The sequence below is a fragment of the Trematomus bernacchii genome, unplaced genomic scaffold (genome assembly GCF_902827165.1).
Source record: "Trematomus bernacchii unplaced genomic scaffold, fTreBer1.1, whole genome shotgun sequence".
Lineage (NCBI taxonomy): Eukaryota > Metazoa > Chordata > Actinopteri > Perciformes > Nototheniidae > Trematomus > Trematomus bernacchii.
In genome coordinates this window covers 24,080,290-24,098,991 of record NW_022987720.1, presented here as the reverse complement: position 1 = coordinate 24,098,991, position 18,702 = coordinate 24,080,290, and the positions used below count along the sequence as shown (strand labels likewise).

The 18,702-nt window shown below is 39.6% G+C and overlaps 1 protein-coding gene across 1 annotated transcript; it reads right to left on the bottom strand.

Moving 5' to 3' along the window:
• Positions 1 to 276: 276 nt before the first annotated feature.
• Positions 277 to 18,403, bottom strand: xpo6 (exportin 6). Its single transcript, XM_034143049.1, has 24 exons — positions 17,697 to 18,403; positions 16,477 to 16,567; positions 15,796 to 15,908; positions 14,530 to 14,727; positions 13,538 to 13,697; positions 13,236 to 13,313; positions 12,566 to 13,097; positions 11,844 to 11,970; positions 11,648 to 11,757; positions 11,411 to 11,519; positions 11,121 to 11,213; positions 9,985 to 10,054; positions 9,730 to 9,889; positions 9,358 to 9,450; positions 8,762 to 8,906; positions 7,984 to 8,133; positions 7,592 to 7,781; positions 7,321 to 7,476; positions 4,617 to 4,731; positions 4,309 to 4,480; positions 3,611 to 3,772; positions 3,318 to 3,416; positions 2,038 to 2,268; positions 277 to 1,592 (listed from the first exon to the last, which is right to left on the bottom strand). Exons 1-24 carry the CDS (start codon positions 17,697 to 17,699, stop codon positions 1,491 to 1,493), a joined length of 3,459 nt encoding a protein of 1,152 aa, XP_033998940.1. The 5' UTR covers positions 17,700 to 18,403; the 3' UTR covers positions 277 to 1,490.
• Between the last annotated feature and the right edge of the window lie 299 nt (positions 18,404 to 18,702).

Genomic DNA, 18,702 nt, shown 5'->3' with positions numbered 1-18,702 from the left:
TTAAAAATAAACAACTTCGATGTCTACAACTACAGCATTATTTAAACCTTTAAACGTTAAGCTTTTTATTTAGTTTGATTGACTAGCAAGAAACCAATAAAAAAATAAGAATTTGGGGAATGTTGGAACTTTTTTTAAAGCTCAAAATTTGACGGATTCTACATTTCAGATAATGCATTTCAAAACTCAGAAGTGTCTTCATTCAACACCCCAATGTGCACACACTATTTGTAAACCAGGTTAGAGTTAATATATCAAACTTAAAAGGAGAGGTGGAAAAATACTCAGAGTATTTATTTAAGTAAATGTAGTTGTGTAGCATAATGTGAAAATACTCCAGTAAGTACCTCCATATTTTTACTCAAGTAAAATACTTGAGTGAATGTATTTAGTTACATTCCACCACTGCTTTAAAGTCATAGAAAACATGCAACATTTTTAATTCCCAATAATTAGTCACCCTGAGTTTGAATGGTGAAAAAAAAGGACAAACAGTGCAAAGCTTCAAGAAATAATCTTCAGTCTCAACGTTTAGACAACGTGCCTTTATATACAGTGATGGCACAAACTGCTGACCTGTCCTCTCTGCCTAAATATACCCTGTCGCCCCTTAAAAATAAAAAAGGGCTCCGGGAGGATCACTAATGGGGTTTAAAGGGAACAAAAATAAATCCATTCGTTCGTATCACCTTGTATGGATCAAGTCACATGACCAGAACTAACTTTCTGAATATTTGAGCAGTGTTCTTAATTTTTAGGTACATCTAAAATTAAAGAGTGGAAAAGATAATCAGTAGTTGGAAAATGTTAAGTCAACAGGGATTTTCAAAAGATTCCATTGACAAGTGTAAAGCAAAACATTGTAAACATACAGGAAAGTCTTGAATCTCTTAATACAACCATTATTCTCACCATCAATACTGTTTCAACACTTGCAAATCAATCAATACCTGAGTTTTACTAAAAAAGCACTTTATTAATCAAGCAGATTTTCTCTTTTTCAGAATGGAATGATATGAAAGATCTTAAGTTGAGAGTCCGTCTCCTTTGGAGATGAAAAAAATCGAAGGCATAATGAATAAGCAGACATTTTAAAAACTCAAAATGAGTCGAAAGTGCTCAGTCCCAGCCGTCTTTGTCGCGGGGCGTGGGAGAGAAGGCCTGGCTCAGACTGCTCCGGGTCTGGACTGAAGCCAACTGCAGACCAGGTTTACATTTCTTGCCAAATTATCATTGGCAAACCATGAGGAGGGCGCTGCTTTAAAAAAGAAAAAAAAAGACATCGCCAACCTACTACAGTAGAGATAAAAAAGAAACATCAGCAGCATCCTCAACCTCCGATTACTCAACAACACGCTGCGTGTGGCTCCTCCCCCTCACTCTGAGAGGGCGGAGCAAAGCTGCATTGGAGAAGGAGTCAGCAAAGTGGTCAGCACAGGCAGTCCTTGAAGATCATAGTTGATGTGTGGAGTGGTGGATCAGTCATTGTGCTATAGCTTGATGGTGCCAGTGGGCAGGCTACTGTTACACAGTCTGTAGTAGCGCAGGTCGTTCACCAGCCGCTGCACACTTTGAGTGAACGAAGGCAAGTCCTGGAAAGAGGAGAGAAAAGAGGAAATAAATGTCAATCTAGACAGGAGTTGTTTAGAGGGCAGAAAACCACATTGAAAGCAGCAACTACTCCCATGACTACAGGACAAACAAACCAATACCTGTACGGGAATACCAAGAAACAAAGTGACATTTTTGTGATACTATAGCCAAGAGGATTCTCACAAGCGATAAAACATAAGAAGTATTTGAGATGGCTATCATTTGCCAGTCAGAAACAGGGAAACAGAATAAGCCTCAGTGAGAGACAAAGGTTGGACTGTGCTGCTTATCACTGCAACTTAAACACTCTTTAGTATTCACATGTTGACAAATGTAGAAATGCTACTGTATGCCTCTCCATGTGCCATGGTGTCAAAGCTGTCTTGCCTCATAATAAACCTACCAGTGGGTTAAAACAAATATTAATACAACTGTTATTCTCACCCGTTCAAGCTTGAAGTTGCGTGCGAGGACAGAGCGCTGGCTGGCGTCCACACCCTGGCAGCCGTTGAGGAACTCTGGCATGAAGGCCGAGAAGAAGGCATCGAAGTCGACACAGGCCATGTTGTAAATAGCGACGGTGATTTCCTCCTGAAGAAGGTCGTGACTTTTATGGAGAAGTACCTGCACTAGCACGTTGATGAAGTGGAAGAGCATGGAGGTCCGGAAAAGCTTCTGAAGTACAATAAAAACAAAGTGATGACATTAGAGTCTATACATGTGTTATAAGCACTCATTCAAACACGGTGTGTGGATGAGGGGGAGGTGTTGTGGTAATAACAGGTGAATCCTTTCATTAAGGACATATTATGTAAGAGACAATACAAATGGTTAAAAACAATCCCTAGAAAAGTAACTACAGGGAAGAGAACATAGTATAAACTAATCTAGGTGCTGCCATCTGTTCTTAGTTGTCCTACAGCAGGGCTATTCAATTGGCGGCCCGCGGGCCAAATCCGGCCCCGGGGTGATATTTACCGGCCCTTTGAGTATAATGTTAAAAAGTAATCTACTTTTTTTTGGGGCCAGAATGCCTTTATTCCAGAGAGGGTGTTAAATGTAGAGATAGAGGGGAATACATTGCCTGAAAACTTCGGCAGGCTCGGGTTTCAAACCCAACTACTAGCTACTGTAGTGACAGTATTTATTGCATCTCTGCGTGAATCATTAGATCATTTCACCTAAATTAAATGAAATGATGTTGATGGTTAGATTAGCTTCACATGTAAGCCGGAACTTGCCATTTAGATCTCTAAAGGCCTTGGGGCTATGTTGTTTGATTTAATTAAACACAATATTTGCACTCCACTATGCTGTTGTAGTATTTACTGTATCTGAAGCTCTTAATATGATTGCTCATATTTCAAGCCACCTTTTTCCCGGCCCCTTGCTTTGGATCATTTTCATCAACCAGCCCCCATTCCAAACTAATTGAATAGCCCTGGACTACAGACTAGATTTCATTGCGAAACAATAAATATAAAAATATAAATATAAAAATATAAATATATATAAATATATATATATATATATATATAGCATTTCCATCTAAGCAGCTCACAAAAGATCCAATAGCTGTGATTGTCAGTAGATTTACAAGTCTTGACTAAACTGACTGACATTTTCACTAGGACAAACTGCAGAATGCTAAAGGAAAATAAACTTCGCTCTATGACACGCTCCACCCCTTAAAACAAAGATACTGACATCAAAGTTCTACTTACTCTGTGATACAACTTGTGCTTGCTGTTGAGCGACTCCAAATATAAGAGATTCTGCTTGAAGATGTGGATGTCCGGCTGCAGGAAAGACTGTCCAAAAGCCTGGAAAAGACATTTTAGCACAAATCAGAATAACGAGAGGAGATAGATTTGACATATATTTTAACTGTAGATGAATTAACTACTTTAATAATATGTTAAGAGCCATTGCTATCCTGAAAAGTAACTAAACAAAACAGAAACTCAAAGATAAAAGCATAGATTGTCTTTATATTAAAAAGCTTGTATCCACTGACCTGCATGGCAGCTGTGAACTGGGCCTCGTTCTCCATGGTGTCCTCAGTGGCTCCTCTTTGGACGCTGGTTAAGACTGACGTTTTAAAGAAGTACCTCCAGTTTTGGTGAAGTATTTGGTATAGCAACTCAAACATCTCTGCCTTGACATCTGGGGAAGAGCGCTATCAAAGACAAGGGGAATGAAAGACCATCTGTTATGCAGGAAACGTGATGAATGCCCAAAACAACAGGAATATCATCTCTCATGCTATCATTTAAGTACCTGACATGACTGCCTTCCGAATACGCAGATACCGCAGGTCTGTCCTTCCTGCAGCGGTCAGACTATACAACCAGCACAGCCCCTAGTCTTTTTCCTGCTGTAACTACGCAAATGTCCCCTCCGTGGGACTAATAAAGGTATTCTGATTCTTATACATTAATTATAATTTGTATTATATAATAATAGGTACCCTTTTCTATGATTTCCACTGCTTTTAACTTTAAAAAATGATGTGCAAAATACACTTTTGTATAGTTGATTAATATTATTCTGCTACAATACATACTTTTATAATGCTGCTACTTATCTATTGTTTTACCTTGGGTGTGTACTTGCTTGATTTGATTAATATGTGCTCTTTAGCATGCTTATCAATCCAAAAGCAAACAGAAACATACACCAAATAAAACTCAAGATAGGAGAGCGCCAACTGACCTCTGCGACGACCGGGTAAACCTGCTCCATGCACAGAGAGAGGATGCTGGGTAGGAAAGGCTTGAAAGCTTGACCCGGCTCTTGCACCACCACCTGCAGGATCTTCAGGAACTTCTGCACCACCCTGCAGCCCGCACTGCCCTCCTGCAGAATACTGGCTGCCAGCTGCTCCCTGCAGCACAGACAAGTGACATCATGAGTTAGCGTTAAGAGTTGTACCAGGTTTCTTATACTTGTAAATGTAAACCCCCATCCATTTAAATAGTGTGTGATACTGTGCCTTCTCTATAAGGAATAGTTTTTCTTACCTGGTGAACATGCCGAGGAAAGTTTGAATGATCTGTCCGGTGAACGCTACTCCCATCTGGACTCGCAACGCCTGAAACAGCGTCAAGAAGAAGGCCAACATCTCATCGGTGACATCTGGGGAAGAGGAGACACAAATAAAAACGCAGGCCAGTACAACAAGCCCTTTGTGATGAAGTAGAAATGAAATAGATTGTAATCAGTCAAAACAGCGATGCAAACAGAGTATGGTTAGGGTTACTTAAACATGTTTTGTTGACTTGACAAATAGGATTTTCATTCAAAGTAAGATTTGACATTCATGTGCAATGCTGCTTCTTTTTAGCACTATAAACTATATACTAAATGTCCCCCAATCCATCAACTTAGTAACCTCCACTGAAACCTGTGAGGCGTTTCTACAGTTTTTTGTTGACAAGGTCGCCGCCATCAGAGCAAACATCTCACTTCCTTCCCATGATCCATCTGTCATGGACACTTGCTCAGCTGTTATGGATCAGTTTGAGCTTGTGTCACTTCCTGCTCTGATGGAAATTGTTGCTCAATTGAAACCTTCGGGTTCTCCAAGCGATGTTGTCCCTGCGCGATTTTTTTAAAGAAATTTGGGACATTGTTGGACTTAACATTCTTAATATAATTAACAGCAGCCTTACTACAGGAACAGTACCAAAGTGCCTAAAACATGCTGTGGTCCAGTCTTTGATAGAAAAAAAACAAAACCTAGACACCTCTGTTTTTGACAATTTTTTCGACCTATCTCTAACTTCCTTTTATGTCCAAAATCTTAGAAAAAGTGGTACTGAAGCAGTTGCAGTCTTTCTTAAATGTGCATGGCATTCTTGAGGTATTCCAGTCTGGGTTTAAACCCCTCCACAGCACTGAATCTGCTCTTTTAAACGTTTTGAATGACGTGTTTTTAGCTACTGACTCTGGGAACAGTTCTTATACTTTTAGACCTTACAGCTGCCTTCGATACTGTAGATCACAGCATTCTCATTTCTCGCCTGCAGCATTCTGTGGGAATCAGTGGTACTGCTCTAGACTGGTTTAAGTCGTATCTGTCTGAAAGAAGTTTTAATGTAAACCTTGATGATTTTACTTCCTCCTCTGCTCCTCTCCCGTACGGGGTACCCCAAGGCTCCATTCTTGGGCCAATTTTATTTTCCCTGTACCTGCTCCCCCTGGGCGCTATCATTAAAAAATATGGCGTCTCATTTCATTTTTATGCAGATGACTCGCAAATCTACATGCCCCTGAAAATAAATGACCCAAACCCTCTGCAACGTCTGTCTGATTGTCTGCAGGACATCAGAGCCTGGATGGCCTTGAACTTTTTAAAATTCAATGAAAAAAAGACTGAGGTGATAATGTTTGGACCCAGTGGTGGTCCCAATGCCCCGTCTGTGCTGGATTCTCTTGTCCCATATGTGAAACCCATTGTAACAAATCTGGGTGTACGGATTGATCGTGATTTTAAACTAGACAAACAGATCAATTCTGTGGTCAAATCAGCTAAGAATTTTAGCAAAGGTCAAGCCTTTCCTTTCTTTTAACGACTTTGAGAAAGTAATACATTGTTTTATATCCACTAAACTGGATTACTGCAATGCTGTGTACATTGGAGTAAGCAAGGCTTCCCTGTCACGTTCCAGAATGCTGCTGCACGCCTCCTTACAAGGACAGGCAGGCGTGAACATATTACGCCTGTACTCGCCTCTTTACATTGGCTACCAGTCAATTTTAGAATACAAAAGCCCTAAATGGTTTAGCCCCACCGTACCTGGCAGATCTTTTAAAACCATACACACCCACACGGTCACTGAGGTCTGCTGACAGACTCCTTCTGGTCGTCCCTAAATCAAGGTTAAAGCAGCGAGGAGACAGAGCCTTTGCAGCTCCAAAAATTATGGAACGAATTGCCCCTCCAGGTTAGACTTGCTCCAACTCTGCCTGTTTTAAATCTCGTTTAAAAACCCATTTCTTTTCCCTTGCATTTACAGACCAGGTATGACACTTGTGCTTTTACATTTGGGTTTTTATCTTACTAGTGTTTTGTATTGTTTTGACGTCATGTAGGAGAGTTTTTCAGTCTGTGGCTTCTGATCTGGTTTCATTGTCTCGTGTTTTACATTTGTTTCATGTCCTGTCTGTTTTTTTATGTATTTAGGCTATGTTTTTATACAGTTGTTGATGTACAGCACTTTGTTCAACTCTGTTGTTTTTAAATGTGCTATAGAAATAAAGTGGATTGGATTGGATTGCTATGAAAGTCAGGAAATAAAAGGAAAAAACGGTAAGAGATCGAAGCTGATGTTTGAACGTTTAACTAAGGTTCATTTACTTTCAACAACGTTTTTTATACAACAATAAGCTGCATTTAAAATGATTAGTTCAAACAACCGAGATGAATGTCACCTCGGAGATGTTAAAGTCACAAATGGAGACAAAGGTTTTTGAGATTACATAATGACACGGACATGGAATTTTGTTACATGTAATGTTATCATTATGCATGTAGTATTAAAAAGGCATAGAAGCATGCTTACACACATTACCACACTACAGTGCATACACTCATAGCCCCCCTGTTACAGGAGAAGTAGCTACAGAAAAGTGAATGGAGTGATTACATCATCTTTATATTATGATGGAACATTTGAAACAAACTCTAGATGGAGAGCCAAACTGTAGCTTTCAGACACTGACCTGGCTGCTGAATAAACACTGGGAAAAGGCTGAGGGACACTTGGACCGACTCCTGGAGACTCTGGTAACAGATCTGCCGGGATTTGGTGGATTCCCCAGAGATGCTGTCCACTAGGTCTCTGAGCACAGGCAGGGTCTGCTGTATCACCGCTTTCACTACAGTAGAGACAAGATGGTCATAAAACACAATTAGAGCAGGATAAAGTATGAAAGGGTGGGGAAAAAGAGAACATACAGAGAGTAACAAATCAAAAGAGAAAGAAATACTGACTGTTATTCAGATCGGGTTGCCGTGGAGTAATGTTCACCGTCCCTCTTATTCCCTTATACTCTCGAGTGAGTGCTGCCAGGAGGCTGGCGTGGTTGCTGGAGCGCGTCTGCCACTGCTGCTCACTCTCTGGTAAATTTGGCCACGGGAGCAGCAGCATGTTGGACAAAGCCCTGCACACCAACATGTGAGCCTGTATGCACACACAACACATACACAGAGTTAATAATCCATATAGAGGACATTTAAAACGTTTTAAGGGGGAAAAAAAGACAGACATTCACAAACGATCCATCTTATAAACTATAAAGGTCCTATGAAGCTTCACATGCTTCTTGAAACTTAGTAAAACATTGAATAACTTAATATCATATGAAAAAGCAACCACCATGTACCTCTTGGGGGAGTCTGCGGGGCTGATTCTCTGTTGTGATGAGGTTGAAGATGTTCCGGACAGCTGGCAGCGTGACCAAGAAGACCGGGCGCACCGTGGAGGTGATGGAAACCATCAGATGGCACGAGGAGAGCAGCAACTTCTCAGGTACCTGGAGGTAAAGACAACATGGGAGTTTAAAGAAGAACCACATGGCAAGGCAAGGCAATTGTATTGCATGGTTGCAACACTGATCTCATTTCACCATCTCAGCCCAACCCTGACACTCTTCCTCCCACATTACTCAGAAATATTCGCCTGCATTTTTTAATGTCACACATTAGGTGGAAAGGAGCTTTAGAATTGGTTGCAAAAGTCTTGGCAGTTGCTCCTTTAAGTATTTTTTTGGCGAACAAAACAAAGACAGCGTTAATTGTGTCCTAAAATCCTTTCATAATACATTTAACAAATATAATATTTATGCATTATAAAACACAAAAGGAAGCTTCTGTGAACAGGGGCTCAAGGGTAAGTGTGGGTGGATATTTCCGTAACACACTTCCTCCTTAATGAACCACTGTTTCAACATGAAACTAACAGCTCTTTAAGATCAGGTCTTTGAACTGCACTGAGCTATGTTTGACCAACGATCAATTTGAATGTCTTCATTGATCCAAATAAGAGATGCTACATTTATCACATTAACGCCCATGAGTTGACGATAATAATTAGTGATACATTAGTCCAAGACTGACTTCTCCAATCATATCACTTTAAAGTAAAAGTATGAGGCAAGATACCTTTGATGTGATGAGTGGGCTACTGGCATCTATTGTAGATGTGATGAGGTTTATGAACTGGCTCTGATTCTGACTGTGGACCTCACTGTAGAACTGTGCCAGCCAATGGGAGTAGGCTTGCAAAGCAGCAAGGGCCTGAGCGTGTCTGTAAAAAAACACACAAACACACAGTTAACAACAAAGGCGTTTTGCATTAAATAAGACATACTCTCTTCTTTACGTATAATTCAACAGTTAAAAAGTTCAAATTATTATTTGTATTTGTTTTAAAGTACAATAAATGGATGTTTTCAAAGTCAATGAATAATCGCATTTAATAATCGCAATTACAATTATTGACCCAAATAATCGAGATTATGATTTTTGCCATAATCGAGCAGCCCTATGTGAAAGGATTTTGTTAGGGCTGAGAAAAAGGGCTGTTTAGTGCCTAAATTCAACCAAACATTCGCACAATTAGTGCCCTTATTATTTTTCACAGGGTTGTCTTGTTATTTGAAGCGGGAGCTTTTCATAATATAAACAATTGTTCCCCTATACAAGAACAGTGACATCCATGTGAAGGCCGGGTTGTGCTTCAAACATGTGATACTCACACGTCGATGAGGTCTGGTTTGAGCACAGAAGGCACAGCGGTCTCCAGGTCGTAAAGGCTCGTCTGAGTGCCGTAGCAAGTCACTTCAACCAGCCTTGAAAAAGAAAAACACACACGGTTCATTATGAGTTTCTGCTCTTTAAATAGAACAATCCACAGAATACCACTCTGTCTGGTTTAAACACAAAGCCCATTTTAACCCTAATGAAATTAAATAGATCTCCAAAACAGACACAAAACAACTGTCGAGTGAGTTGAAAATCAGATATATTGAGTATAGAAAATGTTCTATCAGAAACATTTAAAAAGAAAACTCACAGTATTGGAAGAAGAATAACTTTTTAATGTTTTAGAAGAGTTTAAGAGCACTGACCTCTCCACCACTGCCAGCGCGTCATTGAAACGTGCAGCAAAGACCTCCCCGATGAAATGTTCCGCCAGGCGGCCCACAGCCTGCAGGAGGGAGCTGAGGTCCCGGAGAGAACAGTGCAGGCGACGGCAATCGTTCTCTGCAGAGATATTCAGCCTCCGACCTGAGAGAGGGACGACACGATTAGGGCAATGCTACATTTTATATATAAAATTAGCTTCATCAAATGTGAATATAGCTCATAACATGAATACTTACTTGTTCCAGTGGTGACAATAAACTGCTGCAGACCAAGGTATACGTCCAAATTATCCTGGAGCACTGGAAACTTTAGAGAGAAAAGAGGAAAAATGAAGGCTGTCACCAACTGGAATAAATCACCATACTTGACATGTAAAAATAATATATTTTAAATATTGTCTATTTTCTTTCTTTACATTATTGTGTAGGTTATAAATACAAACAAGGAACATGCACAATACAGAAGTAAAGGTTTCAAAAGAAAACCAAATTATTTAACCATATTAAATAAAACTAAATTACAGTTTTATGAAGAATTTGTACTTAAATAAAGTTATGACAGCATTTTCACTACATACAGGATTTTACTAAATATTTCAACTCATTTCGGACGCGACATCAGATTCAGTGTTTTTGTCTTTTTATATGACAAAGACCAGAGTAGGTTTTTTCCTTTTTATTCTCAGTACAGTTAGCTGGAAGTGATGTTATGTAGCAATGCTGTGCTTTGTGTGGAGTGAGAACTGTGCTGGTCCAACACTGTACTTTATACGATGTGAAAAAGTGTTTAAACTGCTCAACATGACTCTGTTTGAGGTGGACTGACGCACACCAGGCAGTCAGTCACGGCCAGGTTGTCTAATATAATATTAAAGTCAGTATTACTTGAATGCGATGGGAAGCTAAATACCAACAAACTATGTGCAATATGTGCAATATATAAATGCCTTTAATAACTGTGTAATATATACCTGGCTGCTAAATCCTTAGAACTGTTACAAGGTGTGTATTTTGTATTTTGTAAATTGTGAAACTTGCTGCTGTTAAATACCAACCACCTATGTGCAATATGTGCTAGATGTGCAATATATATAGATGCCGTTAATAACTGTGTAATATATACCTGGCTGCTAAATCCTAAGAACTGTTACAGGATGTGTATTTTTTTTAAATTATGTAACTTTTTATTTTTTATTATATCATAACTTAGTACTTTTTTTTAAATGCATGTCACATATTTAACATATGTAACATTAAGCTGTCTGTGGCTCTTTTACCTGCTGTAACTACGCACATTTCCCCTCCATGGGACTAATAAAGGTATTCTGATAACTGTACAAAATGCCAATGGGACACCAACAATGAACTCTTACCAAAGTAGTGAATGCATGGGATGGGAGCAGCTCCATCACCTTGGCAACCACCTCCAGACTCTGACGCAGGTACCTTTGCCACTCAGTCTGTTGCTATAGTTCCCAAACGAAAGAGAACAGTTAGACTTTAAAGTTAAGATAAAGGTCTTTGAAATGTGTGCCTGTCTAAAAGGGCTTGGTATGCTATTATTAAAATAGTATTTTGGTATACATCTTCAAAAGAGGACACACAATATTATGTTAAAAAGCTGCAACTGACAGACTGTAAAATGAAAGGAAATCGTTCTTACGTCATCATCCAGCGTCTCATCGTCCAGCTCTTCTAACTGGGCCTGATTGTATCTGAACTGGATGCGATTCAGAACTTCCCTTAACAGAAGAACTAAGGCATCTTTGTACCTGTCCAAGCACACACAAATATAATCATAGAACACGTTATTAACAACCCATCAGGCATTTTATACGCTTCATTTCAAATGTTTGATATGTCTGCATTCATTTGAGATCATTGATTATGAGCGACTTACCTATTCAGAACACTTTCTCTGTCAGCGAGTCTGCTTTTGATTTTGGTTGTTAGAAAATCCAAAAAGACGCTCCATATATCCAAACAGGCGAAGTAGCCTTCATGGGTAGGCTGTTAGACCAATGAGAAACAGGCTTTGTTAGCAGAAACAAACAACCCGTGCTGTATAAGCAACTGCTTGACACATTTATCGTTACCTGGTTGAAGGTGTACTTGAAAAGCAGGCCAAGAAACTCTACAATTGGAAACTGAGGACTGGACTCAATCCGCCTCAAGTGAACACTAACAAAGAGGCGCAGAAAATCGGTGAACTTTTCCAAGTAACTGCAAGAAGAAAGAGAACAAAATATTAACCAAACAAACCATTAAAGTCGTAAACATGTTCCACTCAGCAGTTACTTTATACAGTGTGTGCTGGTTGATAATAACAATATTTGTTAAACAAAGATCAGGGGCCTACGTTGTAAGAGAGTGTTGTAATAGCTAGGCCATCATTTACATGTCGACAGCGGACAATGCTCCTCATACTACAAAGCATGAAACTAGTAAGATAACTATTGGGATGCCACAAGTGAGGATAGGTGACAAAATCAAGCTCAGTATCTTATGATCGGAAGTGAACTTGCAAAAAAACGTAGTATTAATGGTATAGTTTATATGTATCAGAAAGAAAGATTTGATCAGAAAGACACATGTGACAGAGCTAGGGTAAAGAGCAACAGTTATAAAACAAAAGCGTGTTTATGGGATGGACTTCTAAGAAATACCGCAGTGAAACTTCTGACTGCAAATTAGATTAAAAAAATAAAGCAAATATGATAAGTTGTGACCACAGGATGAAGTTGTCATGTAGTCTGTTTAGTCTGCGAACACTTATGTATGTACACACACTCGTGTGAACCAATGGACTGAGCCATACCTCTCATCAAGTTCCTGTAGGCGGGTCTTGACTGTATGAGCGTTATTCTCTCGTGTCAGCCTCTGCAGGAGGAAGAAGGTCTGCTGGAACATGCGCAGCAGGTACTCCTCAAAATCCATTGGCACACAGTTCTTTGAGACAAGCTCATTGACACAGGTCATAGCGAGCACCCCAAGCCGGGCTCGGTCCACCTTGCTGCCCTCCGTCTGCTCTCCGTTTCGCCCGCCTCCATTTGATGTGGGGGGCATTGTCCCAGGATTAAGCTGACCGTTAGAAGAGGATGAGTTTGAGGAGATGAAGCATCCTGTCTTGGCCTTTGTCCGAATATCACAACCAAAACGTGCAAAATGAAAAATGGATGCCAGCAGGGTGGGTGTGATGCTTGTGGACAAAGGGATCCAGCTGAACAGGTGAGCTAAACACTCCAACACCAGACAACAGAGCTGCTGACTCTCATTGTCCAGCGCCGCCATGGGCTGGCACAGCAGCTTTGAGTACTGACTGCCCTGAAACAAATTGCCCAGCAATTCCACTGATAGATTGAAGAGACAAAAAAATAAATAATAAACAATTAACCTCTTGATAAATGCTTCATATTTTCAGTCAGGAAAAAACATCCAGGATTATCCCAACATGGCAGATGTATGTTACAAAAGCACCATTCACTTACCACTTTCCCCTGAGGTGGGTGAGGGAGGCGGCGTTGAAGCTATGACACTGTGCTTGTCCCAATAGGTCTCCAAGATACCTGCAAAACAAGATGTGACAAGAACCCACTTATCCACCAATACTGAAGGTTTTTCACCAAAGCATCTGTTGAAGTCAGATTTAAACCTTATTAGCTAGTTGTACCAGAGGAGGGTTGTATATCCAAATTAAATCTCATTCCTGTAGATTAGCCTGATAATAACATATGCTCATGTGCACGTATCACTCATTAGTTCTGCAACATTATTAAAAGGTTATTCTCACCCGTCAACAATCCAAGCACTGTGGGTACCTGCTCCAGCAGCAGTTTACGTAGCTCATCTTTTCTGGAGACACTGAGGTCTTCTCTAGGACACGCAAGTTCCTCTGATGTCGTTTTCAACATCACCAACCCCAACAAAGACAGAGCTGGGGACTGGATCAACTGCAGTTCACAAGAGACAGACAAAAGCTTCATGAGTAAAGACAAACACTATTGAATTTTCCCCACTAAATACAAGTCCTACAAAACGGTTTGGTTCAATGCAAGGGAACCACTAGGGTTGGTCGACAGTACAGCGTTAATTCACTGCATTGTATAGCAAAGGTGGGCATTTTTTTTTATCATTAAACAAAGAATAACTAACATTCAGAAAATGTAATATTAACCTCCACACAGCAAATGAACTATTAAGAAATATTTTGCTTGCCATCTGTTCGCTAAATGAACTATCAGACAAGATGCAACATGCTAGATTGTATGTGGTTCATTCTTTTGGTTGAATCATTTCCTGCAGGAAACCCTCATGTTTACTTAATATATTACTTTATTCTGCTCATATTCTAGTGATACAGTAAAAGAGACACTGTTTTGAAAGGAAAGAGGGGACATAACTTGCAGAAAAATAAAAAAGTGTGCGAAATGTGGCGTAATTTTCCCTAAAGGGTCCAAAATGTACATTACATCATATCTTGTAAACACTGGATATTTCCAAACAGCTTCAGCTTTACTCTTAGGGCAGCCACTCTTTGATTATTCAATGCATGCTAATAGCAAAGATTTCTTTCATAACTGCGTTCCGGGCCAATAGACTACAAATAAAAAGAAGACATTGAGCAATTTTCTTGTGGGTCATATTATAGCTTCTGCACTTCCCTATGTCGAGCAACATCCTCATAACAGTGACTATTTAAAAAATACCTTGTTCCAAATGTTACATGATAATAGAAAGTAAACATGAAATGCATTAAAATACATTTGACAGAGCAGGGCTTACCTGAAGTGTGTTTGTAAAGAAATCATGGTAGAACATTGGCCAGTCCTGGCGACCAATGTCCACAATGACTTTGCACAGTTTGTTACGGATAAAATAGGGCACCAATTTGTGCTGTGCAAGTAGGAGTTTAGGCAGACAGCTGCGAATCTCCATCTTGTCTTGTGAAGCAACGCCGATCCACATTTTGTTCACTAGGTTCTGAAATAGAAATTGGACAATCAGATGTTAAAGCTGAGTCTAAAGGCGATCAGAAAAGCTTATTTTTTTTAAACATTTGACCATAATCTCTCCAACTAGTAATTCTTGTGGAATGATTTTAATACTTTTAGTTTGTCAAGAATTTATTTTTAACATTACAGTGCCCACTTAACTCACATTTCACTAAAAACATAATGTAGCAAAAAAAGAAGAAAACTCATTAATTTCCTAAGAAACTTTAATCGGATGTACTTTACACATTGTGGTTAATGCTGAGGAACCCTGGATGTATAGATGCCAAATTAAGTGCAAGTTGGACAGAAGACATGTTCAATATTAATACACTTTGAAAAAACTGTGCTGTTTGCAGGAACACGGGCAATCTACAGCGTTCTGCAGACGGAGTCCAACATGTCGTTTGAACCGGGCAGGTGTTGTTCTCTTTCCCCCCCCCCCGGAGGGTAACACTATATTCCCCTGGTGTACGACTCAAAACTCACTTGTAACTAATTAACCGCTAATTAAATCCACAATCCAAATTAGGGACGCATGAGTTTTGTCAATGCAAGAGACTTATATCCCAACTTGGAAATGACCTCTGCTCAGTGTACCTCATCGGTTTTTCTGATTGTGCGTAGCCATGGCTTGGTTGTGTGAAACTATGTCATGGCAGATGTATTGCTCAGGACCCAAGGTGTTAATTGTATAGTTGTTATGAGCAGCAGGTCTCAAGAAAGCTAAAAGCAGCAACACCACAGGCCAAGCATTCTGCCCTTTCCGAAAAGGCATGTTGTGAAAGGGCACTGTAGTAATGAATTAAATAAGGCGAAAGTATGGAGTCACAGGATGTTCAGCCTTTGATCCATTGCTAAATGTATTACACATTAAGCCAACTTGTTTTCGGGAAATTATTGAAATTATGAAACAGGAACAGGAAGAAAGACATTTTTGTTCTTAGTAGCTATAAAAAAATACCTTTCTCTGTGTACGGTCTTATTTTAAAAGCATGACAAGGCCCCAGACAGTAAAAGGAACTAAAAATATGTATTTTCTACCTATAGGACTTACTTCAAATACTGTGAGGCTGTACATCATGACATACTCATTCCGAGTATTGGAGAGAAAGAACAAGCAGTGGCGCCATGCTCCAGTCTGCTGTGCAAAGTTATTCAGCAGCTCTTCTGCAGAAAAAAGGAAGTAGGCATGATCTCTGACAGAGGTACATGAAAATGAATTTTCTCACATGTAGACAGACCGAAAGTAATGCGTCACAACACAGGAAGTGTGTAAAAAGAAAACGCAAAAAACAGTAGAAAGGAAAGCAAATAATTTCAGGTCACAATAAACACTCTACAGTGACAAATCATAGACTACAGTATTCAGTATACACTACATTGTATTTTGGGATCCAGATCTATCAACTGTTTGAAGAACTCTTGAGTCCTTTTTCTTTATTCGACAAATCTATTTTTAAAAAGATAAGGTCACATGTACACTATAATTAAGTAAAGAGCTAGGGGAGACCTACAATTGTTTCACATTGAATAAAACAAAACCTCAAATTGTAAATTAATGTGATATTTATCTGACAATAGGAAAGTGTCTGACTAAATGTCTTCCCTTTTCATTATTTTAGAGATAAGTCCATTGCTATTTCCTTTACAAACCGGCGGAAACACACATGAAAGTACCTGCTGACCATGCCAATTATTTAATTTGTATTGGTAGGGTTTTCAAGGACACACTTACCTATTTCTCTTTTTCTCTCATTAGTTGTGCAGCTGTGAAAGAACTCGGTCATTAGGCCCTCCAGTGCACGCAGCGATGTCTCCTCTGAAGCCTAGAGGAAACAAAATAAAGTACATTCAATTACAAAGCTCCGTTTTGTTGTTTCTATATGACAATGTGCATAACCAAAACCACTGAATACAGTATTAGTGTCGCAATCATCAATTCATTAGAATGAGAGAAATCTATCGGTTTGACGGATACAATTCAATGGTGTGTTTGATGGAGAATACATGCACAGAAGAAGCTCAACTTAAGACAAATCATTTACTTTCAATGAAAAAGAAACCCATCCTGACAGTGAAGAGAATAGTTAATTACCATTAACTCATATTCATTATGCATTTAGCATTCAAGTAGGTTCTTTACAACGAATAGCTGTATGCATTCAACATGTTTCCCTGTAGACTAATTTAAAGAAGACACATTTTGTATGATGGTCATTGCAGGCAGGCTACTTAATGATTTAGACAAAAAAAATGTGTACGTACATCATGCCTGAACATAGCTATGGTTGGTCATTGCCTGCCCCCCCTATCAATAATATTGTGAACGTTTGGCATGGTCTCATGAAAATGTAGTTAACACATTGCAATACTACAGTTCACAAATGCAATCTGACTTGCTTATATAGTTCAGTATTGAAGATTGTATGAGTCCAGTCTTGGTCCTACCAGCCAAATCAAGCTGTACTCAAAAGAACTGCGTTATATCAATTGTAATACCACGCTTCTGCAGGGGGGGGGGAAGTTAGGCCCTGCCTAGCATAAACGAGATAGCAAATAGAGATTTTAAAGAGCAGATCCCGTGGCAGGCAGGTCTGAATTCCTCGAATGAGCCACAACTTGCCGAGGCTCACCACTACTCCCTGCAAATATTCTGTTTTGCAAGATGGGCGTCTTGTATCGTGAAATGGCTTTAAGGAGCTGTCACATCCCGTGAAGTAACGTTACCTGGCCTCACAAACCGTTATATGGATTGACAGATATGGAAAGGCCGCAATGCATGTCTCATACACGATTAAACTACACGTAAAGTCATTTAAACACATTATTAATCGATAACTGTGGGTCGCCCTGTTCAAATAATACGAATAAGAACCGTATGCACCCACGTTAGCTGTTAGCAAACAAGACAGGAAGACAACGTGAAGTAAATAATACGTGTTAAATGTAACTTACCATGTTTAGCTGGCTCAGATGCTTGCTTCAGTTTACTCTTTCACGGATTAATTAGTTATAAGACAACATTACCCCTTTAGCTAGCCAAGTGTGTAGCTAACGTTAGCTATGGTGTTGCTGGCTAACGTGACCGCAGAGGGGGCTCATCATGGTCTGCTAGTCTACACACGACAAGCTAGAAATCGTTGGCGTCGCTGACTTTACTTACAATAACAACACTGAATTCATTTCACTAGAAATCAGAATAAAACGCCTACCAAGCATATAGGCTTCAGGTTGAAAGGGCTACGTCGAATTGGTCAGTTAGCGGCATTCTCGTTGAAATGCATTTACCGTTGAGTAAGATAACAAACCGCTGTTTCTGTGAAACATCTATCTCAAGCACCGGAGAAATGTGCAACGTTAATTAGCTTTCTATAGCTCGAAGCTAGCTGCTAGCGTTGCAGCGGATGGCTAACTCGCTAGCTCTTCTAGAAAGATGAAGGCATTATTTGCTAGCTGTCAAACATAGACATGTGTTGTTAACTTGCCTTTCCCGTTAGTAATTTCACAGCGGGTGAATATGCACACAATACATCGGGCACATTTGTAAAAACAATACATATATAATACTCTGCGCTCTTGTTCCTGTTATTCCCTCTTCTCAGTGCTTAGGGCGGCTCAAAGATACAGCTAGCTCGCTGCTGGTTACAGGGTTCGCTTCGTAACTTCCTCTTTAGCTGCAAAAAATCCACCAAACACCAAACCAATCAGCTTGTGTCAAGTCAGTCACAATAATAAAAGCACGATTTCCGCTCCTTTATAAACACTTTGACAAATACTAAAGACAACGTTTAAAGAGTTTCACTAAAGAAACAAATGGTGTATTTGTATACGCGAGCACATACATTTATAGAGTAAGAGGCATTTTTTCTCGAAGAGAAAGACAATCTGCTAACTTAATACTTTCCCCTTTTATATATTGATTCTAAGTCTAACTAAAATCATTTTTTAAAGTTTTCACATC